General features: G+C 36.8%; 1 protein-coding gene across 2 annotated transcripts in view; it reads right to left on the bottom strand.

Annotated features, from left to right (window-relative positions):
* The window catches only part of KCNT2 (potassium sodium-activated channel subfamily T member 2), a 284885-nt gene that overhangs the window by 4462 nt on the left and 255071 nt on the right, over nt 1-25352 (bottom strand). For both annotated transcript variants that reach the window (XM_006193725.3, XM_006193726.3), the window contains 2 exons: nt 15730-16030; nt 2567-2651 (listed from right to left, as the gene is read on the bottom strand). In XM_006193725.3, the coding sequence (XP_006193787.1) occupies nt 2567-2651; nt 15730-16030 (386 nt within the window). The remainder of the gene's footprint in view (nt 1-2566; nt 2652-15729; nt 16031-25352) is intronic.

Consider the following 25352-nt stretch of genomic DNA (forward strand, 5'->3'; position numbering starts at 1 on the left):
GCATTTTTTCATGTTATTTATCCTTGCTTCAGTTAACACTAAAATTTAATTATCTCAATGCCACAAATACAGATCATTGTTTAAAGAAATGATTTTTATAGCAGTCAAGTTAATGTCTTAGCTTAAAACTAATAAAAAGTAGTAGTATATTAAAGGCAGAAAATGTCATGTTTATTTTACGTGTATATATATTGTAACATACATATTTTATTTTTAAGCGTAAAAGTTTGGGGAACTATTTTGAAGTATAAACATTTATTTGATGGAAGTACATGTTATAAACTCAAAAGTTGAACAGTCTCTTCCCATTCCATCAAAAATAATCATGGGAGACAATTATATTAGGCTTAAGAAACTTGTAATTTTTTATGAAATATGAATAAGGTAAGCATAACTTTTAAAAAATCCTAGATAGTTAACACAATTATAATTAATTTGGAAAAAAAAGGCACATGGAGATTGGAATTACAAGGGCAGACAGGAGAATTAATAAAAATTGCCTGATTTTATGGGTTAAAGGAAGAAACATTATAGATATGGACGCAAGAAAAAGAAAGAAGTTTTTGTTGTATTGTAGCCATATTCCAAGTGAAGTCTCTGGAATGGGGAGGGGAAAGCCAGGGGCATCACAAATCAGATATTTCCACCTAACTTAAAGCGCTCCACAAATTCAGCATCACCACCTCATATGATTTTTGGCAGCTGCCTTAAGAACACCAGCAGCTGAAATTTCCATTCATCTGATTCTCCAAATTCTCCTGTATTTTAACCAGCACCGTCAGAGCCTTATAAAAATCCCCTCACACTGATTTTGGGTCAAAACCACTCTTGCTGACGTACTTTCTCAGAAGTTTCTGAAGCGCCTCCATCTGCTGCACCTAAACCTGAGGGCTCCTCGACAGTCCGTTACTCATGCTTCTACTTCTTCTTCTTTATGTATCTCTTCTTTCGAAAAATCATTCTCTTTTTAGCTTTATTCATTTAGAAGATGAAAAATAAACCGCTTCTCTACTGAACTGGCTTCTTTTCAAAGCTCCCTTACTGTATCTCTCCATGCTTTCTAGACACGTCCACGTAGCACATGGAACAGGGTGTCTAAACTCCAGCCATCGTTTCTCTTTTCTCCCCACCCAACGGCCCCTCTTTCCTGTTTGGAAAAGTGCCTCCCTGTTCTGACTTCTTTCAGTGAACCAGTAATTTTTTTTTCAATCACATAGATTTGAAATCTTAAAGCCATGTTAGACTCCTTCTTTTCCAGTTCCCAGACCAAGACACAAGACTCGCTCTTGGCCTCCATACATTTATTTACATAGGAATCTGCCTTTACAGTCCTAACCCAGATGCGATGACAGATGCTTTTCTCCCTCACACCTGCACAACAGCTTTTCAGTGGATTTCCCTATTTTCACGTCTTCCTCAACCCCAGTCCTTCCTGCCAATCAAGTCTATTGTTCTTTTAAAAACTGTACCCTTTCAACCCCAGCCAAATCGCCCACAAAACAGGCAACACATACACGGAGGCTTCCAATTCATGGCCTGTGACTAGCGTTAGTTCTAAGCCATTTGCTTGGACCCCTTCCATGCTCTGCATCACAGCATGTCCTCTCTTCCCAGTCACTGACCTCATTACTCATTTTCCCGGTCGTAGACAAAGTCAGGTTTAGTACGTTTCCAATATTACGTCTTACTAATTAACAACAGAAATGCTAATAATGCAAAGCTTTTACTCTGGACAAACTGGGCCATGTACTGTTGCCAGCTGACCCACGTTACGCAGTCCCCACGTTGTGCACTTTCTCAAGCCACCTCCCTGTTCGGGAAGGCCCTCTCCTCTCGACCCGCACAAATCCTGTTTACCTTGAGAGTCTAGTTCAAGTCTTCCACCCTCTGTAATCACTGGAGCTCAAAGTATTGTCTTCCTTCCTGAATTTGGAAAAGTGCTGTCTCACTTAATTGATGTGTAAGTCACGTGGCAAAGTCATATTATATATTGTCATTAGCACTGTCTGCTTTCGTTGTAGTTTGGTTAATTAGAATGTAAGCATTTTGAAATCAGGGAAAATGTCTTATTCGTCTCTATAGATCACAACTTGTAAGGCAACACTGGTACAACTGAACATGCATAATATATAGTTTTTGGAGAATCAAATGACTACCATCGATCTTTTCCTAATACAGGTTTTGGCCAATTTTGCTTTGGGTTTTAGAAACTCTAAGGTATTCAGAACCAGCTGGTGTGGGCTATTTTGGGTTTTCCTTTGAGCTGTTCTCTTCATATTCCACATATTTTCTATTATTTGTCCAAATGTACATGTGGTCACAGGATACAAAATTCATGCTGCCTTTTCCTTCTTTTATAGCTCTACAATCCTACGATGCCTTTATATGCACAGCAATCCATAAAATGAATTTGTTTCTTGAACACAAAAATTCAACTTCAAATTTCAAAGCATTTATAATGCAAGAAAAATAAGGAGTTATTATGGTAGAAATAAAAGTATAAAAAGAAATACATTAATGGTTTACTAAAAACACATGCCTTATGGGAGACAGGAGATCAACTTACACAACATCGTTCAGCTCCAGTCTGGTGTCTGGAGATGGGTTAATCAGGATGTAGGAGAGGGTACTTTGATGATCATTCATTTCATCTAGAAGATAAATCAATGCCAAGTCTGTTAACGCTACTCACAGAAAATTACAGGAATTACTGTATAGCATCGGAACTTCAAATCAGATAGCCATCAACGAGAAACTGCTATAGTCTTGCACCCAGCATGATTGTGTACATAACTTTGACTCTTTTCAAATCACTGCCACTGGAAGTACCTGAGAGGTACTCATTTTTTGTTCCAATAGATGTTAAAAGTAAAGTATCTAATTCTGTTCAGAACAACCACAGTTAGAATCTACCCTGGAAACTATTACACAGAAAAAGTAGTTCTATTAAAGAAATAGCTGGACAAGACGTTTGCTTGATTTATTATGCCTTAATAATTTTTTTTAATTGTGGTTTTAGATGGCAATCCTAGATAGAAACATTCATATGGGAAATTCTGTGAAAACGACGTGTTTAATGATGAGTTTAAAAAATACTGTAGAAATGCACCTAAAAAGCATGAAAGTTCTAGATACGTCTGACTTCACTGCGTGACGTATCTAAGACATCCTCATGTTCTTGCGGGATGCGAAGAATCCTGTGGGACAGAACTTCATTGTAAGTTTCAAGAGAACTACATTACAGAATCATTTGTTTTTTCTCTAAAACAATACATATTTGAAATATAAAAAGCTATGCCCTTTTAATTTTGTCAATTAATTCTGAAGATATCATCTGGCATCAAGTTTGGAGAGCCAACTTGGCATTACGTAGGACACTGAAAAGGAAAAGAAAACAGCTTTGGGACTGAGATTTTCTTAGCTGCCAAGACTAGGAGAGGGTGTAAATACAAAGTCACATGGACACACACTTCAATAAATACTGATCTTCCCAAGGGTCAACTTTTCAGGCTGGGAGGGCACTACTTCAAATCCTGCTCTAGGATTTGGTCCACGCATTGCAAATGCAGTAACTGCCTAGATAACTGAGAACTTCACAGCAGTAGGTAGAACTACTGTATTTGTTCAAGTAGTCTGTTTTATTTATCATTCAGGAGATTTTCATTTTCCCATGGACTCCGGGAATTGGAGGAAACATTTTGCTGATGTGCTCAGTTCAATGACCCCATGTGGTTGATGTGGAGACACGGTAAGACCACAATCAGAGCTCACTCCTCTTGGTTTCTTTCCTCACCCACCCCTCACCCTTCTCCTCAGGGTTAGGTTAAATGAAGTTAAAACAAGTCGCTGGGTTCAAAGCCATTCTCTTCCTCTTTGACGTCTGCCTTGCGGTAGAGGTCGCGTTAGTCTGCTCTCCGCTACGCTGCGTGGTCGGGAAGCCCCACAGTTCACTCTCACAGTCACTCTGCGACCTCACACTTTAAGCATGAGGAAGTGAGCTTTAAAGCGCACTGGAGTCACATATCAAAACCACACGCAACAATCTAGTTTTGTCAGCCCCGAAGTCCGATATATTTTTCTCTACCTGTCAGTCCTTATGCATTTTAAGTGACTTCTGAATTCTAGAGAGGAAAGTGTGGTAGGTTTTCTGGATCTCTGAGACCCTATCGTAATCATCACCGTTGGTGGTGGCAAAGACACAAATGAATTAAATAAGGCTCTTTACCGAAAATATAGTAACATATTTAGCAAATAAAACAAATTTGCTTTGGAAATTTTGGCTCACAAACCAGAATCAAGATTCCATCTCCTACCCAGCAAAGATATCTACTAAGGAAATCCATTGTGAGGAGATTCAGTGGGTTCCTGATCAGTAATCTCTGACCTTGGCAAAAAAAAAAAAAAAGCACTATATCATTTAAATTCTTTTATTGAAATTATTTTGTCATTGACATAATTATCTTAATAAAACTATCCTCCTTGTGAAACACTGAAATAAGTGTAATAGAATATTGAAAACTTTAAAGGATATTTGAGAGTCGAATTTAACAACTGCTGGTAGTATTTACCAAGAAACTTATTTTGCTGTATTAATGAGCACATGCAATTATTCAATCAAAATCTTCATATAGCAAATATTTTGCTTAGGGCGTTTCATGTAAATAGATCATAATAGAAAGGAAATAAATATATACTCCTATGTCCTTACAAAATAATTGATCAAGTCCCATTCCACACACTTGAGTTTCTTTATTTATTTTTTTTTTTTTGGTTTGTTTTGGTTATTAAAATTTCCCTGTCAGAGTATTTTAAAAGCAGAGAATAAAATTTGATAAAAAGTAAATTTAAACCTTCCATGTATTCGTGTAGGGTTCATTAAATAATACTTCCAAACACACATATCCTTTTGTGTGATGTGTTACCAGAGAAGCATTTCAAATAATACAAAAGTATCAGCGAGAAGCTCCATGAAGGATGTGAGCCCTGAAAACAGAGTGCTGGCACTGAAATTCCAGCTTTCCCAATCATGCTGACGCCTTACGCACATTCATTTCTTAATCTCTCTGTGTTCAGCTTCCTCATCTGTAATACGGAGGTTGCCATAGTTCTGCCTCATAAGTTATTGTTAGAATTAAATTATAAATGAATAAGTAAAATTTAACATGAATAAATTCATATAAATATACAGTTCTTGGAATCGATTCTGATTTAGAACACCATGTACATACACAATTCCCTGTTACTATGACAGCGGCAAATCAATCTATAACCTGTAAATGACAATTTTACCTGTGTGGTGACGTGAAGGTGCTGGTATGCTAAGGTAGGGGGAGAAGCATGTCTAGACAAAGAGAACAGCAAACAGTAAAGGCTGAATGGTTGAGTCTAAGTTGCAGAACGCAGGCCCCTGAGGATGGACTAAAGTGAACAAGGAGGAGTCAGTGGGGGACAGTGTTGGAAGGGTGACGAGGTCCAGTTCCCAGAGGGCTTTATGGACCTTGATCAGAAGTTTAAATGTTATTCCAAAGGCAAAGGGAAACCACTGAAAGGCTGTAAGGGTGGGCGATTTGGAGGCACGGTCTGATTTCATACTGAATCCAACCCTTTGGTGCACTATGGGAAATGAACTCTGGGGGCTCGATTTTGCTCTCAGGAGTAGTAGGTGAAGCGCACAGTAGCCCAGGGGACAGATGATGCTGGCTCGGGAGCAATGGAAATGGAGGAAATTTGGAAGGAGGGAGGGAAATACAGATGAAGAGCTTGAGAGTGAGAGAGCAAGAGGGAAAGGGAGGGCAGAGCAGGAGCAGCACGAAGGAGGCAGGAAGGGAGGGAAGCAGAGACACATCCTTTCAAACCGGGAGACGTCACAGTGCATCTCAATGCTGATGCAAAAGGCAAATAAAAAGGAAGAAATTGGTGCCGTGCTAGACTGAGGGCGTATCTTTCTTCAGTCTCTATAAGAAATAACAGGGAAAATACTCCCCATTGCACAGAGCTTCTCTCTCCAGCATGGTCCAACCCACATACGCGGTAATAACACAACCCCTCAAATTCGGGAAAAAAAACTGGTCATTATTTCTTCAAATATTCATTCTCTTCTCTCTCTCTAGTACTCCAATTCCATGGCTACTTGATATTGCTCCACAAGTAACTAACATTGTTTTTTTTGAGGGTTTTATTTTTTCCCCTTCTATTCTGTATTTTGGCTAGTCAACTGCTATGTCTTTATGTTCACTGATGTTTCCTTCTGCAGTGGCTATTCTGATGTAAAGTTCATCCAGGGTCCATTTTATTCTGAATACCGCATTACAAATTCTCACCTCTAGGAGGTCAGCAGGTTTCTTTTGTATCTTCAGTGTCTCTTTATCATTCTCCTCTTTTCCCCTACCATCTTGCACATCTAGACTATCCTGTAGTAACTACCTTAATATTTGTGTTTTCTGGATCTGTTTCTGTTGTTTGATTTTTTTTCTCCTGGAACAGGTCCTATTGTATTATTTGGGCCCCCCTATATGACTTCCAGCCTGTAAAAAGCCTAACTCATCTGTTTCCCTTCCCTCAGGTAACAAAGTTACATGCTTATTTTTCTCCAGCTCTGCACACTGTTGATTTACATTTTTTCTAGTTATTTAAAATGAGAGCATAAACAGGTTGTCATAACTGGAAGTTTCTTCTTACTGTTTTAATGTATTTAGAAAGCTCATTCTTTGCTCTCACTGACTACACTCAACCCATAATAAAATGCTGAAAGTAAAAAGTTCACTCAACCAATTAACTTTTTTTCTCAAAGACAAAAATATTTTACTTTATTCAAATTGGCCACATCTTTCTTATACACATGCCAAAACACAATATTCGAATTTCCAGTTGTAAAGATAAAATATATTTATATTTACATGCAATTAAGTTAACTATGGTATTAAATTATGTAAAAATATTGTATCATTGAAAAATTAATGGGAAAGATATGATATAACTCCATGAAATAAAACTTTATAGTTTCACTTTAGGGTGATGTGGAAAATTCATCGCACACATATTTTCATGAATCATAAATCATTATCAGCTCAGCAATTATCTCCTTTGAAAGCTTCATTACTTTATCTAATAAGAAAACCATTGAGTTTGTTTTTCCCTATTAACATTCTAGATACAGAATGAAATTAACATAAAAGAAACCCATGGATGTATCCCTCTGTTTTTGCCTGGAGAATGAGTCAGCTCTGCAAATGCAGAGTAACATAAAACTATCCATTTTTCGGAAATCTATCATGGCAGTATATTGATTGTACATATCAATATGATTGTACTCATTTATATTGGGAAATGGTAAGTAACGTACTTCAAAAAATGATAAAAATTCAGGGCTAATTTCTTTTGAAATAATAAATTGTTACTGAGGTCACTGCAGTGACCTCAGACACTTACATTGTTCTGCCTAAGGACTAAACGTTGTAAGACACGCTGCAAGGCATATTTAGCTTTGGTGCCTTTTCCCTCTTTGGTAATTTGTTTTAGGATAAATTAGTAAGTAATCTTCTCCTAGAGAAAGGTACCTGACTCACTGACTAGGATTTGGGGAAATTTTTTTTAAACAACTTATATGAAAATGATCAATGACTTGTAAAACAGCCTGGGAACAGAAGCGGATGTCACTACTCTCATCACTGTTGCCATCACCACAACTGTCACAGGTCTGGGGGGGGGGGAGTAACAGTCCTTTCTTCTTAATTTTGCTTGTTTCTTTCCCCTAAGAAAGAGAATGACCTAGAATTAAGTCACCATATTAGCTATAAAAACTGTTCTTGGTTAATCTGTCCATTATTTCAGGCACATTATAAATTACTTTACAAAGAAACAGAGGCTTTCTGATGGATGTAATAAAGGCAGAGTCTAACTGGATCTGTCACTTAAAAGGATTTCTTTTCCTCCCCTTGGCGTTTCACCATTTACTAACAGTATGAAACTTAAAACAATCCACATCAAAGGCAGCTAGAACCCATACCAGCGGTCACACCAGGAACACTTACTTTCCCACTTAGAATATTAGAAATTGTGTCATTCTCTGCGTGAATCATTAATAATCTATTAACAGTTATGAAGAATGGTTTTCAGTGAATGTGAGAATCATTGTAAACAGATTGTTGAAGAATAATGACTATTATTAACATAAGGAAGATAATCACGGCGCACTTGCACCACAGCTTATAGACTGGAAAATCTTTTTCCACGTGCATTCTATTATTTCATATCACGCACCTTCAGGATGACTTGATTATCCTTATTTGATGGTTGAAGAACTTGAAGTTTGGAGAGACGGTGACTTACTCAAGGACATATGGCTCGTTAGCATGTAAAGCCATGAAGTTTGAGGTTGGTTAAGTTTTTAAAATTATATTGAAATTTTTTTTTAAATCCAATGAAAAGCAAGCAGAATTTGTAGACTGTCATTGCTGGGTAATTTCCCAATATATGCAGGTTCTCAAATTCTGTCTCCCAAATGCTGGTGGCCAGTGTGTTCCAGAAATGAATTTTTTTAATTAAAAAAGTAATATTGAGCACATCATGTATTTCATGTAATCTGCTCAGTTGGGACTGAAGCAGCAGACAGGTTCATATTTCTGCAGCAAAACATGAAATAGTCACAACAAATCGGATAAATAAAGGATGTGAGCAGTTCGGGTCAGGTTCTGCATTTAAACAAGTTTAAGTGTCAAACTTACTTAAAAGCTCAGTCTTCAGAGATTTCGGATTTTAAAATTGCAAGTGAGAGATTAGATCCCTGTAGTCTAATTAGTGTCTGCTGGGGGTAGGTTTGTGTTTATCGTGGGTAATACATGTTCGAGCATTTGTGTTATTTCAACTTAACCTGTAATGACAGGCCACACATCAGGAAATACTAAAAGTTACATTCCTTTCCTTTGGAATTGATATAATAAAAACAAAAGTCTCATCTTCAAAAAATGAATTTGGTGGTGCTAATAAATTTGCAGGGGAGAAGGTCAGAGTTTCAGTCCTTTCTTTGACCTATCACCTACAAGAAGCCGTTTCATATCTCAAATATTCATTTTCGTTTCTCAGAAAGTAAATGAAGTGTGTCTCCACTTTTTCACAGCTGGGAGTTTTCACATAGTACTGTATAGCGTAACACAGGGATATAAAACTTCCTGTTTAACTTATAATTTTCTTTGATGTCTTTCCATAATTTTCATATTTTCTTCCATCACTGCTAATTTCTTCATAATCATAATTTCTAGTCTCTAGCATCAAAGTTTCAAATTTGCCAAAGCAGGGTTTATCAACTTGGTACCTCTGAGTTGCTCTTTAAGCCTGGCGTGTCTTTTGCTGTTAAGAAAAGCAAACACTTTTCTCAAATTTTAAACCCTGAAATCAATCATGAAATCACTAAGCCACATAAAAACAGAATCCCATGTAAGCCACAATGAGAGTATTTTCTATAAATCATAATTTTACATCTTTAGTTTTTCATTAAGAAAAATAATTTGGAAAAACTTGGTCCAGAAGTTATGACAGTGAGTTGGCTACTCTCTGATATTAGTGACACTTTCCTTAAAAATTCCTGCCAATCGTTTCAAAGAAAAATTATACAAAACCTCACCGAATTCAGTGACAGCTCTGTACTGTTTTGTTCTGTTTATGATTAATCATGCAATGGAGGTCACGTAGGCAGCTTTGCAAAAAATGTAGAGTTAAAATTTTATTCCATAAACTAAATTATTAAACATGGCTATGCTTGCTTTATTTTCAATTTTCATTTGAAAAACCTACAGCTTTTTTCAATCATGAAGCACGAATCAAACCTTTATTTCACAAATTCAGCTGGCTGTGCTTTAAATCTTATTTTGAAGATCACAGAAGCAAGTATATTTCTAAGAGTGATTTGTGAAAATGTAAGCCATCCAAGTCTAAAGAAGAATTTATAATAATTATATTTAGCTATATGCTCCTCTTAAAAATACTATAGTAATTATAATTACTTTGGTTATCATTATTTCATTATTTCACTTTAAATTATCTGCACATTTAGTGCAGATAGTTTTAAAAAATTTATATTTCACAACAATTCAGAAAATTTTGCTTTCTACTATGCACTGGGCATCCCCTACATACCAGATGCTGGAAACAAAAACACAAGTGGAGGTAACCCATGCCTTCAGGAAGCACAGTCAACGACCAAGTAGTAACAATTTAGTGACTTTTTCGATGTTACATATTTTTCAGTGTTTCTTTATGATTTCCTATTATGTGAGATATAATTGGGTTTTTTTCTTTAGACAAGAATAAAAATAGCTTTTCCAATATATCCTTTATAAAGCAGCACTGTTCTCCCAGTTGATCATTTTGAAATAATTTTCACACGAATACTTAGTGGAAAACTTATTCTCGGAAGGAGGACAGAGAAAGAGGATCCTGGAAAGGACTCTGCTGACGATGGCTCGAGGAGAGTAAGGATGGTTTGTGTCTGACGAGGTTCTCTGCAGAGGGGCAGAAGGACTGTGCTGAGAGTAAACAGGGCGGGGGTGACAAGGTAAAGGCACGGAATGTAATTCGTTTGATGAAAGAGAGAAAACGAGACAGAAAGTGAAGACTGGGGCGAGGTGGGGCGGGGTGTGCAATGCGTGAGTGTGTGTGTTTGTGTTAGGATTAAAGGAAGGAGGCTGATTTCCTTAGAAGAACTAAGAGAAAGAAAAGGGAGAAACATGAAGTTAGAAGAAAGTGGAACTAGATGATGGAATTCGGATTCGGAAAAGCCAGGAAGAAACAGGAATAAAAGTACAAGAAAAGAATCCTTTCTTTTCATCTGGAGCAAACAAGCTAATTATACAATTAATTCAGAAGAAGAAACATTGCATATACGTAGGCAAACACTGAAAAAGCAGCATGCAGTGCTCCTAGCCCGACCCAGACATTGAAATACACTACAAAGACTGTAATTAAAATAGTAGGTGATTTTGTTTGAACAGGCAGACAGACCATTGTAGCACAATAGAAAGTCTAGAAATAGACCCGATAATGGACAGATCTGGGATCTGCTAAAAGCAGGAATTAAAAATCAATAGAATGGGATGGGCATTTTAATAAGTGTATATTGTATAACTATATATGGAAAAGTATCTTGGAAAATATAAAAATGTGTTCCCTTACTGACCACATATATCAGGATAAATTCCAAACAGATCAGATATTTACATGCAAAATGTGAAACCAAATAAACATTGAAAGAAAACATAGAATTCCTCTATAAATTGGGAGAGAAGATGTCCCTATTACTCAAAATCCATCAGAAATAATGGAAATGATTAAAAAAAATAAAAATATTCAGTAACAAAAGTAAAGGAAAAAGACTAGGCTGAGAAATAGCTGCAATTAATGTACAGAGTTCAAATTTACCTAATATATAAGCACCTTCTAAAAATATTAATGAATAAGAATAAAAATAAATCTATAAAAATTGGCTAGAGATATAAATAAGTCACTGAAAATGACACTTACTCACATAAAAAGATGCCCAACCTCACCAAAATCAGAAAGCACACTGAGATACTATTAAAAAAAAATCTATCAGATTGGCAAAACATGCAAAAGTCTAACAATCTATTCTGTTGGCAAGGTTTTGGGAAAATAAATTTTCTCATACTTTGCTGGTAGAAATACAAAATCGTACACATTTAAGGAGGAAAGTTTATCCAATAGCAAAATTATACGTGTACCTTTAATTTTTAATCCAGCAATCTCACTTTTAGATATCCATCCCAAAGACACACTGGCAAAAGTACAAAAAGACGCATGCATATGACCATTAACTACACGAGTATTTGTAATTACCAAAGACATAAAGGACTATAGATCAGTGATCTCCAGGGCATACTGTTAAGTGAAAGAAGCAATGTGGAAATAAAGGGACATATCATGCTACCATCTATATTTAAAAACTTATATTTAAAAATGGAAGAATAAACTATAAAGTTAAAAAAAAAAGGTTACTCATTAGGGAAGGAGAAAACTGGGTGGCAGTGACAGGGTAGATGTTAAACTTCTTGACTATACCTTGTATTAAACATTTGACTTCAGACTATGTACAGTGTACATAACTAAAAAACAAAATTAAATTTTAGAAAAAACAACTCTTAAACATTGAAAACAGAAAGGAGTCTAAATTTCTATCCTGTTGACAGTATAACCACATCAAGAACTATTCCAAGACTTAGAATAATACATCCGTATTGGGCTGTTCCGTAAAGAATGCATAAAAATGCATGTTTTTAGCAATTATAATGCTGATTTAGCATTACTGTTCTGAGACTTTTATGCATATTGTGAAAAAATGCAATTACGATTTTTATAATTCCATCATTTCTATTGTTGCTGACCACCATTCATCTCAGTGTAGGAGAAAGAAAGTACAGATATTGGACAGAAAAAGTTAAACAAAAACCCTATAGCCTGCATTTTAATTAAAAGTATTTATATGAACTGGTGAAATATTTTCTGTATTTATCGATTTTCTATTTATTTAATCTTTCAGCTCTATCCACTTAACAACCTAGAAAAAGTACCAAACCCAGTAAAAATGAACATCTCTAAACCTTGATTATAATCTTCAAATGCCATTTCCCAGTAGAAGAAACAGGACCCCTGAAAGGATGACTTACTTTAGGCGAGGAGCAGTCAGTCCTACGGAGAGCAAGGGAAGTATCACAGGGGGTTGATTTCATGACAAAAGGTCTCAGGAGGCTACTGAGGAGGTTCCCGGGGACCCGATTTAGGACAACATGATGACTAATATAATAACACGAATTAAAACATACAGAATATATTTAAATCTATGAGTCCATAATCATAACAAAATGGTTAAAAAAAGGAAATAGAATATGAGACAATTTAGACTAGAAATTCAGAGTATGGGAAACCACAGAGCAAAGAGTTTGTTTCTTCAAGAAGTAGATGGCAGTAGGAAAAACACAAGATGGGGGAAACGTAAAAATGACTTAAACCGGCCACCCATCTCCATGCATGGACCTTAGCTGATCCTGTTTTAAAAATAATGTGTAAAAATGATGACATTTGTGAGATCTCTGGAAATCCGAACACCAAGTGACTCCTTGATGATCTTAAGATGATTTTTAAGTGTGAAAATGGTAGGTGGCTGTATTTTTAAACTAGTGCTTAAATTAGGTATATACTGAAATATATGAGGTCTGAAATATACTAGAATTAATATGAGAAGTGAAGGAAATTGATGGGTGTATACATGGAACAAAACTGCCCATGACGATAATTTTTGAAGCAAAAAAAACAGTATATATGGGTTCACTATACAATTCTTTCTACATGTATTCACATTTGAAATTTTCTGTATTACATTTTTTTTAAAAATCAAAAATAAATTAGAAAAATTAGTCTTGCACAGAAAGGACCCCTTTTCCTCTGAAACCGCAAGCATTGTGACTTATTTTTAAAACACTCACCCTTCCACTCTTGCTGTCTTTCTCAACAGATGATGTGACCTCTTACTATCAGGTGAAATATTACTCATCTTCTTGGCAAAATACCTATGTGTTTCTGCATTTTAAAACATCCACTTTTCCTCACTTCCAAACACCTAAACAAAGGGCTCCAGCTGTGATCTCTTTTCTGTATTTTCTTTCAACTTCTTCACTGGTGATTCAGTCTTTGTATCTAAATATGCTCCTATCTGTCTGATCTTCCAAAAAAGCCAAAAACAAAACCAAAAAGAACAGTCCATCTTCCCCCTCCCTTTCCTCATGCAACCATCTCCAAATTCCCCACCTCTCCATCACACTGAAATTTCTTTAAAAAAAACCGCTACTTTGGCAGAGACTGGTCGCTGTCTCTCAATAACTGGTGGACTCGTCTTTAAGATCAGATTTAGGCCACAACAGATTGATGGATAGAATGGATGGAGAAAGAAGAAATCAGGGTGGGGGGGAAGGTGGACAGTATCTGCTCTTCCTTTCTGTAAGATTTAGTGTGAGAATTAAATTAAATTTATTTAAAAACTAGAGAGTAACTAAATGCAAGGTACCGGACAGAAGGTTTATTAGCAAAAACTTAGTATGCTTCCCTGATGACTCTCACATGCAGCCAGTTCATGCATCTTTCTGTCTCTTGGAGTCAAACTGTTATCTGCCACACTGCTTTCAGGACCAGCGTGGGGTTGTAATGTTCATGAAATACAGCTGGAACTGGAATGCATAATCACTTACTAGAACTTCTCAAAAAAAAGAAAAAAGAAAAGAAAAGAAAGAAAAAGTAGCTGAATAGTAACTAACAAAAAGCACACATAATGCTAGGACTCCAGTTCTATAAGAAATACAATCGTACTTAATACCATTAGATTGGCAAAGAGCTATTCATATGATTTTTAAATGAAGATTTTCTTTTAATTTGCATCTTTTGTGAAATCATTGGTCACGAATGAATCTGAACTATATTTCAAGTACGTGAAATTAATCATGAATTTCAGTAACACACGGAATCCTGACTCCAACATATTTCAGCTTTACGTCCTTGAGCAAGATCTTTACCCTCTGACCTTCAAGTTCTTGAAGGATAAAATGGGACACTTAACTAATTAGGGTTTATAAGGAATAATAAGAAAATATACATAAAGCACCTGACATGATTCCTGGCTTAGAGTAGGTACTTAGTAAATACGTTTCCTTTTCTTGTTCAAAGAAGCACAGGTAACTTCTTTTAAACTCCAACCAACTTCATCCAGCTCAATGATTAAAAATTTCTCCCTCTGTATACTGTTTCAAATTGAGACTTTAATAATAAAGATGAATAATAAAGATGAGAATGGGGACAAATGTGGACTTCATTCTATCTTATCCTTAAACCTATATGATACTGACATTATCTTAGCTCTTGGTTTACCCAGGTTATATATATACATATATGTCAAAGCAAAACACCTTATTTATCATTGGATTTTCCTCTAAGGTGACTAAATTTCTTTTTTAAATAAAATCCATATAGTGAGTGCTAGGTGATACACATTAAAATGATCTTCACATTATCTATTTAAGCTGTGCTATGTGCAGTATATTTATGGTGCAATCACCCAGCAACACAGGAGCATAATAATCCTTGAGACACAGCTGCACTGTGTAAGACCAAGCTCTGTTTGAACTTCAGATTAAAGCCTTTGAAGACTTTGTTTCTGGAGCACGAGAAACTAAACAATTTTTATAGAAACATTTTGGTTCATCTGTGGTTGGTCCAGTTATTTGCCAATGCCTCAAATTAATTTTATCCCAGGCCCTAAAATAAAATGTGATTTGTGTGTGTGTGTGTGTGTGTGTGTGTGTGTGTGTATGTAAGACAGACTTTGGAGCCAGAAGAACTAGATGTAAATCTCAGCCCCACTATTAACAAGCAAATTAGCAAGTTCCCAGACTTAGTTTGCTTATCTCTAAAACGGAAGTGTTTTTTGGTAAAAATTAAAATTCATGTAATTCATGTAATGGGTTTAGCACAGTGCTAGAGAGCTGAGGAAACACCTAAAATTTTTAGCGCTCCCTTCTTATTATCTCTAGAAGACTGGTATCTGTCCCTAGTCCCTTCAAATTGACCTGTGAAACAGAAATGTGATCCTTCAGTTACTAAATTCGAGCCAACTCGACTCCACCCAACGGCAAGAAATCACAAGTCCACATCATACGATACTTTTAAAGAGCATACCATAGCCCACCGTGGAAAGACCCAAGTGTTTCATTCTATTTTTCACAAGTTCAGCGAGCTCTTGTCTTTCTGACCTCCTGTAGAGGCTCAGCCGCTGCTGGGTTATTTTCTCGGCCGTTTTACCGGGGTGTTTGGGGCCTTTCCGGCTCAGCCTCCGCGCCCACTGCATGCTCTTCCTCCGCAGCAGCGGGTGGTCTGACTGGTCGCTGGACGTCGAGTTGCGGTGGTTACTTCGGTGGTGACCTTGCTCCTTGGCGTCCTTGGTGTCTTCCCAGTCTTCCACACTGATAGATATCTGAGACTTTAAAAGAAACGGATATTGAGGATTAGGTATTTTAGGATTTATGTAGCCTGGAGTTATACTGCCTAATATATATCTGTTGCTAATATCTTGATTTAATTATATATCTCATAAGAGTTTTCACAGAAAGCGCAAAATCATACTCATTGACGCCAATTTTGTTACTAAAAAAATTTAGAAAATATGGCTTTTTTGAACTCATATATGAGCCAGATAAAATATCCTCTAAGTTTTTATGAAAGGATTTCATTTTTTATGCATCAGAGTTCTCATTAAATGACTTTTAGCACAGAGTTGTTTGAAACCACAAACAAAAAGAACTAAATCTTTTATAACTTTATTCAAATATAGTCACTGTAATGGACTTTTCAAAATTTACTCCTAGTGTTTCACATGAAATTTAAAAAAGGGTTATGAAAGTTAAAAAAAAATTGGAATTATTATTTTTAAAGATTTTTAAATTATTGCTCTTTCTAAAGAAGGCATTGGAATGCACTTTATAAAATGTGAATTTTTTTATTTAGACATATGACTTGGAAGAAAACAAAAAGCAATTTATTGAATTAATGTGTGAATAATTCACCACATAAAATGTTTTCTGACTAAAATATTTAAATATATTTCAGGAAGTATTCTCAGTATCCTAAATGAAAATATGTTGTAAATATTAATATTTCACAAATGTATTCTAGAATCACAAATAAAACTTAAATCAGGCTATTCTCCATGGGAGGGGAAAACAATGCACAAATTCACCATTCACTAGTTTGATTTATTTGTTTACTACCAAGTCTGGTTTTAAAGAAAGAAGCTTTCTTTTGAATATAGGTCCTTAGTAAATAAAAATTTCCTGTTTCGAAACTGTTGCTTTTTATAGTAGGAAGTCGTATGAAAGGCAACACTGTTCGAAGCAGAAAGCCTTACTTCCTACAAGCATGTGCGTGCAAAGGTGCCGCTTCCGGACTTTTTCTGCGCGTGAGCGCCCAGCTCATGGATCTGCTCACTGCGTTTCTCCTCTACGGATGGGAGTTTGAGCTGCAGCTACAACATGCATGTGTTGCTGGACCAAAGTAATAACATTTAAATTATCAATTTAAGTAAGGTCAGGAGGCGGATCCAAAAAGATCCTCTAAAAGTGAATATAGATTATAGAGGCTCAGTCAATGCCTCATGAACAATTCCTAGCGGCAAGTTATGAAATTATCTCCCACTAAAATTCAATACAGAATGTAAGTATTAATTCGCATTTGTTTCAAAACAGTACTGTATGAGTGATATGAAAACAATCTGTTAACCCTCATATCTTCAGTGATAGAACATTTCACCCCAAAATAGAGAAACCTCATTTTAGCTAAAGAACTTAAATTGGAAGTATTAAAAATTTTAATACCATGCTTTTGCAATAGCAGATACTTTTATTGTAAGTCTTAACTTACTCTCTAGTCTTACCCTTGATAGTATACTGAAAATCTTCTTCTGTGGAAGTAAAATACATAAACCCGTGGGTAAGATCTACCGTCGGTAAAGACTATCAGTCTTTGATCGGTAGTTTCAATTTATACGTACTTTGTGGCGAAAATGAAAACATGTTAGTCTATTCACGTTTAGATACATGGCCTGCAGACTTTTGTGAATGTTTATTTAATCTTTCTAGTCATAAATCCCTGTGAGTAAAAGTCTGATTTTCTACAAATATGTGGAAATAGTAATCTTGCCAGACCAAATACTCAAGATGTTATGTTAATATAATGCTACTTATAATTCAAGACACAGACCATATGTTAATAAATACTTCACGGGAGAGACTGGAAAGTCCCTTCTCTTCCAAGTAGAGGATCCAATATGGTTTGTCTTTGTGAACGCGTTTTCTTAGTTATGTGTTCCAGGAATTGTGTCTAGTATATATTAGCCAAATAATGCTGAATCCTCTATTCACCACTGTTTTGAATTCCCCAAGGAAGATACTATCATGATTTACACATAAAATCCATAGGAATCAGAAGGCACTTTTATCAGTAATTCAATAAAAGTAACATCTCTTCATATATTTCACTTTAACTAAGAAAAAATGAATTAGAAGGATTTGAGGATTAATTTTAAGAAATGTAAGCTGACAACACATAGCTTGTTCTTTACATGCTTGGAATTTGCAGCCTTTTTCCTAGACCCCCACTATGACAACATAAAAAGTACACTGAGTTTTTATGCTTTAACATATACAAATGGGAGGGATATTTGGATATTCCCTAGCTTGGTGCCTACAACAAAACTGTGTAACTACTAAATAAAATGAGAATAATGATACCCATCTTCTACCCCATAGAAATGTGCACATTCACGTGACACATTAGTTATGCAGAAAGCATGTCACCTGTGAACTTCCAGACATGATAATAATACCAGTATAGCCTAGTAGTAAGGATTATCCACAGTATCTGCTGCATTGGTGACAAACACGAGTTATTCCATTCCTGGGTACTGAATGTGTGTGTGTTTCTGTGTGTGTGTTTTAAAAGCAAGTCCATTTTAAAATACTCCTTCCTGCTGTCACTTCATCATCCGATTGTAACTCCATGGTGTTGTGAACATGACACCATGATCTAGAGGAAACAGCACGTTTCTGGGACACACGGAAGTGCTTTTATTGAAGGACCTTTTCCTGAACCTAGAGTCAGAGTGATAAAGCGGTTAAAAGCAAGTCTTCTGGCATCAGGTAGAACGGGGTTTAAACACAAGTTCTACAACTTGCCAGCTCTGTATTTCTGGTTATGTAATTTAAACTGTCTAAGATTATTCCTAGTTCCCTATCTGGAAAATGTTAATTATATTATTACTTTGCTCACAGGGTTTTTCTAAGGAGCTTTAAGAGATGGTATGTGAAAAGTGCACAGTACAGTTCCTGTCTCAGCAAATGCTCAATAAATATTAGTTAATATTGTGGCTCGTAATCTTGCATGAGATTGCTATAAAAAGAGAAAAGAAAAATAAATAATTATGAGGGCTTATATAAAAGTAAAAGATGGGTATAAAATATAGGGAGTGACTCATATTTTTGGTGTGGTTTTCTTTATCAGTATTTCATAGGAAATCAAGGTGCTATCCACAAATCCTTGGGGGTAAAGTTTTGTGAAATCTGAAAAACAGAATAAGCAATTAAGTCAAAGGGGAGATTTATTGTTCTGTACTGCTTCTGTGAATTATTTTTCACTATTTCTACGAATAATGGGAGGACTCTGGTTTAACTTTTTTGTACTTTTACTGGCAGAAGCCTAACATAATGATTAATTTGAAAAAAATCATGATTTTATACTAATGTTTGTGAAACTGCAGAAGATATTTACCTGTTACAATGGTCTGATCTGAATGTTTGTGTCCCCTCAAAATTCGTATGTTGAAATCCTAACCCCCAGAGTTATTTATTTGTAGGTCATGAGGGTGGAGCTCCCATGAATGAGATTAGTGCCCATATGAAGGGGCTATTCTTACATGAAATGATTCTAGAAACATATTTATGTTGTTCAATAAGGAAATTAAAAATTCATATGGGTATACCAACAACAATTTTCATATCAATTTAAAACGTTATCATTTTTTAGAGTGACATTATTTTCCAAACATTTCTCAAACTTAATATGGTTGAAAAAGGCTAAAAGGATTTCTTCACAATAATAAGAATTAAAAACTTTATAAATGAAAAAAAAAAGTTTCCTGTTCCTCAAGTAGCTTAATCGCTTTAATTATCAGAAAGGTAGAAAGTGTCAGATTCACAACATATATCAAACATTCCTTCCCACACTTTACACACAAACACACCGTCAAGTTACTCAAATCAACTTCCTCCCAATTTTTTATTGAACAGTTATTCATGTCATAGGTTATCAAGCAATCTGTGGAACAAAGTGGTATTTTAAAATAAATCAGTTCACCCAGCAGTTCGAAAGTGAGTGTTTGCAATCTGGATTCATGACTCTCTTAAGAATAGTTTTATAGCCTTTGAAACAGACTTAAACTGTGCTATCTGATTTATGACTCAGGACATTCTGAATGGTCGCTAAAGAAGAAAACACAGGAAAATGGAATCACTGAAGATGTGTTAGTTGAACATTTTATAAAAGAATTCCTATAAAATTGTTTTCCATTAAGGAAAGGTTAATTATAATAATATTTGAGAGATCATCTAAATTTAAATATGTATGTGTCATGGCTAGTGACTCTGAGACTCCTGGAAATTTCTTTTTATTAATTAAAAATCCACAGAAAGCTGTTTGTCCATTTTCAATACAGGCTCAGTTTAATAAGTTCATTTAGTCTGTGGTCTAGGAAGAGGTAGAAAATAGTGATTAACATTGTATTTAGATGTATAAATTCTAGAGCCAAATAATTACTCAAGAATTCAGGTTTTAATAATATTTTTAAAGTTAATCACTTGATGGAATAATGAAAATTATTTCAACCTCTTGACTTCATTTTTATATCTAGCAATAGAGATTTCATCTACATGTTCTGTTAGGCACTTTCCAATTCTATCTATTATTCTATAAATATAAGGTTTACTCATAGTCAACAGAATCTCCATTAACTATTAACACACAGTTCCAATCCAATAACTTCATAGGTCAAAATTTAATTTTGTTTCAATTGTCTAATGCCTCTCCTAGTGCATTAAGCCCAGAAAAATCTTAATTTTTCTTCCTTGTTTAAGATCCTGATTACTATCATCATATAACTGCTAACTACATGGTAGCTGTCTTCCCTTAAAACTTAATTTAATTCTCTTACAATTTAAATAATTTAAATAACTCATCTCTGCCAATAAGAACAAACTGAGAAGGAATTTTGACCTTAACTTTAACTGGTTGTTTGTATTATTAGACTAGGAGCCTTGAAAAGTGGTTCATAAATATATACATAATAGATGACATATATATTGCTAATTTTGTTTTTTATCACATGTGTAGGAAGTTACACTCCAAAAGAGCTACTTGAGTTTTTTATTTTTCACAGACCACAGTCTGAGGAGAAGGTAGGGGAATGGATATTAAGGGCGCGGGATAATGGTGGAAGAAACACAAAGGTGGACAGGGCAGAATTCAAGGATACAGTCTCACTAAGCGTCCGAAGTTGCAGCTCAGGGACTCAGAAGGGACTCTAAGAGCTGCAACAAATGGCCTCCAGTCGAAGTCAGAAAGTTCTAATCACTGGCATTAAGGGCAGGAGTATGAAATTGGGGCTCTTGTCAAAGTGGCCCCGTGTCTCCGTGTGTTTCACACTGAATTGCGTGTCTGGATTCCAATAAAGAGCATGACTGACACTACCTTCAGAGAATGACCCTCATCCTGTGACCGCTGGCTGTGGGCGTAAACCAGGCATCACTCTCCTTGACCAGAGCGCTCAGGGGAAAGACTGGTACCCGGGCATCGTACAGGTCCATCACGTGGCTGCTTTGCGGAGGAAGACGCTGAGCTCGCACTCCTGAAAACAGCTCCCAGGACCCTACAAAGCGTTTCTGCTGCTGCTGCCTGCCCCTCCGGGACAACAAAGGTACCGATCCCCACAGCAGTAAGAAAAGGCACCCACAGGCCCCCGCAGCACAGCCAAGGGATCCACTCAGAACTGGGTTAAGCCTCAGGTCTTGTACCCACTGGCGTCGCGGAGGCCCGTAACTCTGAAGACACTGACTTGAGACTCTCTGAAGGAGACTTACACCTAAGAACAGGGTCGAAAAGATTCCCTGAGTGTCTAGCAACCAAAGACAACAGCACCGAAGAGCTGCAGATCCAAGGGGTGGAAACAGACAACTGAGACGGCAGTCCATGATTAGTCCAACGGGAAAACCCCTAATTTACCAAAATAATTTATAAGACAAAAACATAAAAGGGAGCTGACTGGCTTTGAGCCTCTATCACAAAGGTTCCAAATTAACATCTGAGATGTACCAACTGGCAAACCTTTAGGTCTTTTTCTTTCTTTCTTTCAGTTGTGGCTCAAGTTTTAGTTATGACTGAAGATCTCACGACACTTAAAGACCCGAAATATGGAGACTGCACTAAGATTAAGGTGACAACTATACTCAAGGGGAGTTATCAAATGCAAGACAGAGAACAAGTAAAGATGCCTCATCTTAACCATCAGAGCTGTTGCCTCGCCTAAATCCCCCCCCCCCCCCCAGTCATAACACCCATTGCTCTGAAACATCCCCGAGCAGACACGCACACTCTGATCCAACTGGTAATAAATTAAAATTGAATGAGATAAAATCTTTGGTACTTACAATCAGTTTGACAAGATGGGACCATATGAACCTTCTGTCTGCCCAAAATAGTTAATAAGGCTTCAAGGATTGTAAAGAGCTTTCAAGGATTAAAACCCATTGTAAGAACTACTCAGAGCACAGATGCTTCTCCATTTAACAGCACAAACCGACCTGCTCTTATCTCTGGAAAGAACGAACGATGCCCCGCAGCAGACTGTCCCAACCTCCGTGCTGCGCTCCCACACGCGGAGGCACCAGACCCAACGGTACTGAAAAGACTGGATCCATTTAATCGGCAAATGGTAAATGCTTGGCAGCCATAGATGTGACTAATACGTTTTGTCAGAGCCTAGGCTGACAAACTCTCAGCCAGGTTCCCTTCACCTTCGACGGGACGCAACACGTCTTCACATCACTGCACATCCGGCACCTCAAGAGCCCCGCAATCGCAGAGTCTTTGCAGGCGGGGTCGACACTGCACCCCACTTCCTCCGGGAACACAGCTATGTCATGACCTTGATGGTATCTCTCAAGGCGATGTACTGGGCACACTTTCAGGACACAGAAACAGTCACAAAGGAGCTCACACAAAGAACAGCGTCCCCTCAACTTAGGGACGTTTCTGGGCACTATTTGGTCAGTCAAGGGGTGCTTCACCGCTGACACTGTCAACAAAAAATTATTGATCGGGGAGTACCGGCAATATTAAGACACATCTAACATTTTTGAGGCCTTTGGGTTCTGGAGATACAGTCTTCATTTACAAATATTTTTAAGCCCATTTATGCTGCCACTCGTGAACTGAAGTCCATGACTCTAGACCATCTCCAAGTTAGCTTCCCCTTCCCCTCCTCCGCCTCCACCCCAGACCCCTCCACTAGCGCCTCCTGGAGGCTCTCAACAGGTGTCCGCGGGCTTCCAGAGCAAGGAACTGTCCTCCGTGGTCGCGTGCCACTCACTATTAGAGCAGGAACTACCAGGCACGTATCTGTAAACATTTACATAAAAATTTAGGGTAAAATAATAATTAAGGGCCAAAATTTATGACAGAGGCCGGTACAAGTAAAATTATACAGCGTTGAGCAGACTGAAAGGATGACTCCACATAGGGAAGGAGACCTTGACTGGTTTGTGAACACACACGGAGAACGTGCATGAGACGTTGCCCGAGGCATGTGGGATACAGTGATGAAAAGACAGGTGTGGTTTAGAGATAATCCCCTAATTTCAAATTGTCTATCTCAATACCCTCAGGTGGGGAGGAGAGAAGCGAGAAATCAAGAATGTGAGAATAGGTAGAAAAATTGATTGTCACAGAGGCCAAGGAAGAAGTGTTTTTCATGGAATGGGCGATGGATATTATCAAACAGCTCTTACTATAGATTTTTTCCCCTCTAATACACATGGCATAAATAATATCGATTTTTATAGAGACACTGAGGAAGAGAAGTTACAAAAGGCCATTAGTTTTTTTAGGACCATAGCATTACCTATGACGAAAGTTTTTTTTTAATAAAGGCTAAATATCTTTCATTCATACAAACACGTTGTCTTAACAGAGGTTACTGGTGATCCTGAGAAGTCAGCTTTCTAAATAGCACTTTGCAGCACTTAAGGGTTACTATTTCTCTAACACATTCATTGCTTTTTTGAGTCGTGGTGTTCAGAAGTAAATTTTAAGTTTTTAATGAAATCACACTAAGTATGTCGTGTTTATATATTATATGGGCTCTGTCAGTGCCAGGAGCACTGGTTTTTGTTTTTTTTTTTCTCATTGCTTTTATGAACTCAGATGACCTTTCACTGTGCAGTGCTGGGAATGTTTACAATCTTCTCTGAAGCTGGAACATTTTATTTTCTCCTCAAAATAATGCATTTTTACGGTGAAGTAAAAATCTGATCAACATCAAAATTATCATCACTGTACATTTTATAACTACCTTTTTTTGTAGGTCTCAAGACATTTCTTTATTCTTCTAATAGTTATTTACCATTGATGATTGTGTTTCATGCTGACATGTGTCTGACAGGTTAGACTCAAAGTCTGGCCCAAATCTAGGCTGATTTCATCCTCATTAACTTTTGGTTCACAGGAAACTAAAAGGAAGTTTTCCTTAACCAAATGATTCGTTTTATGTCTAGAAATGACCAAACTATGAACATATTTTCTCTCCATAGAGAACATCCTTTTTGGATACATAAGTTTCGGTTTTTATGAATTGTATGTAAATATGTGTGTGTGTGTATGTGTGCGTGTGTAGAGAATTTTCTAACACACTCGAATAGCTTTAAAGTCTAAAACTGATTTACAAACAACAAAAAATCAACAAATGGAAGAGCACTGATTAAGCCACAGGTTCAGCACAGCCACAGAGGCACTCACGTGCTTTCCGTGGTTAGAATCGTAGTTTCATTGGCAGCTCCGTCACCTTCACAGTTTAATTTTTACTTGTCATTTTCCAGCATTACACGAATATATAGCCTAGAGCAATAGTTTCAGCCATGTGTATATGTGTGTGTGTGTGCACGTGTGTGTGTAAAATGTCTGAGGTGTAGTGGAACTGACACTACACTCGTGTTAGAACCATTGTAAGTGGTTCTCTCTCCTCTTCTCTTTCCCAGCATTTGAGACCCGTGCCCTGGAGCATACACTGTACTGGGTGACACACCATAGCTATGAATAAGCGAGCCTGTGGAAAGAACGTTTCTACGATACATGGAATGCCTTAATTAAAGAACAGACACGGCGACATAAGACTGGGTAGATATGAATATTCATATTCGTATGTAAAGATTCTACATAAAATGGTATTACTGATCCAAGGCTTAGAGACCATCACTCGCTTGTGAAGACCTAGATGACTGAGATCACCCTTACAATTTTCCACTCAGTTCTGATTTTGCAGATGCCAGCAGCCACTCAAGCAGCTGTGACTAAAGGCTTAATTCACTTCCTGCGGCAGAGTGAAGTGCCCATGCAGCTTCAGTCACTAAGTGAACAGAGAGCCATGACTATGCAGTTAAATTAAATCAAGTAGATCAAATGCATTTAAACAGCTCCTTGCTAAT

Source organism: Camelus ferus, chromosome 23 (assembly GCF_009834535.1).
Source record: "Camelus ferus isolate YT-003-E chromosome 23, BCGSAC_Cfer_1.0, whole genome shotgun sequence".
NCBI lineage: Eukaryota > Metazoa > Chordata > Mammalia > Artiodactyla > Camelidae > Camelus > Camelus ferus.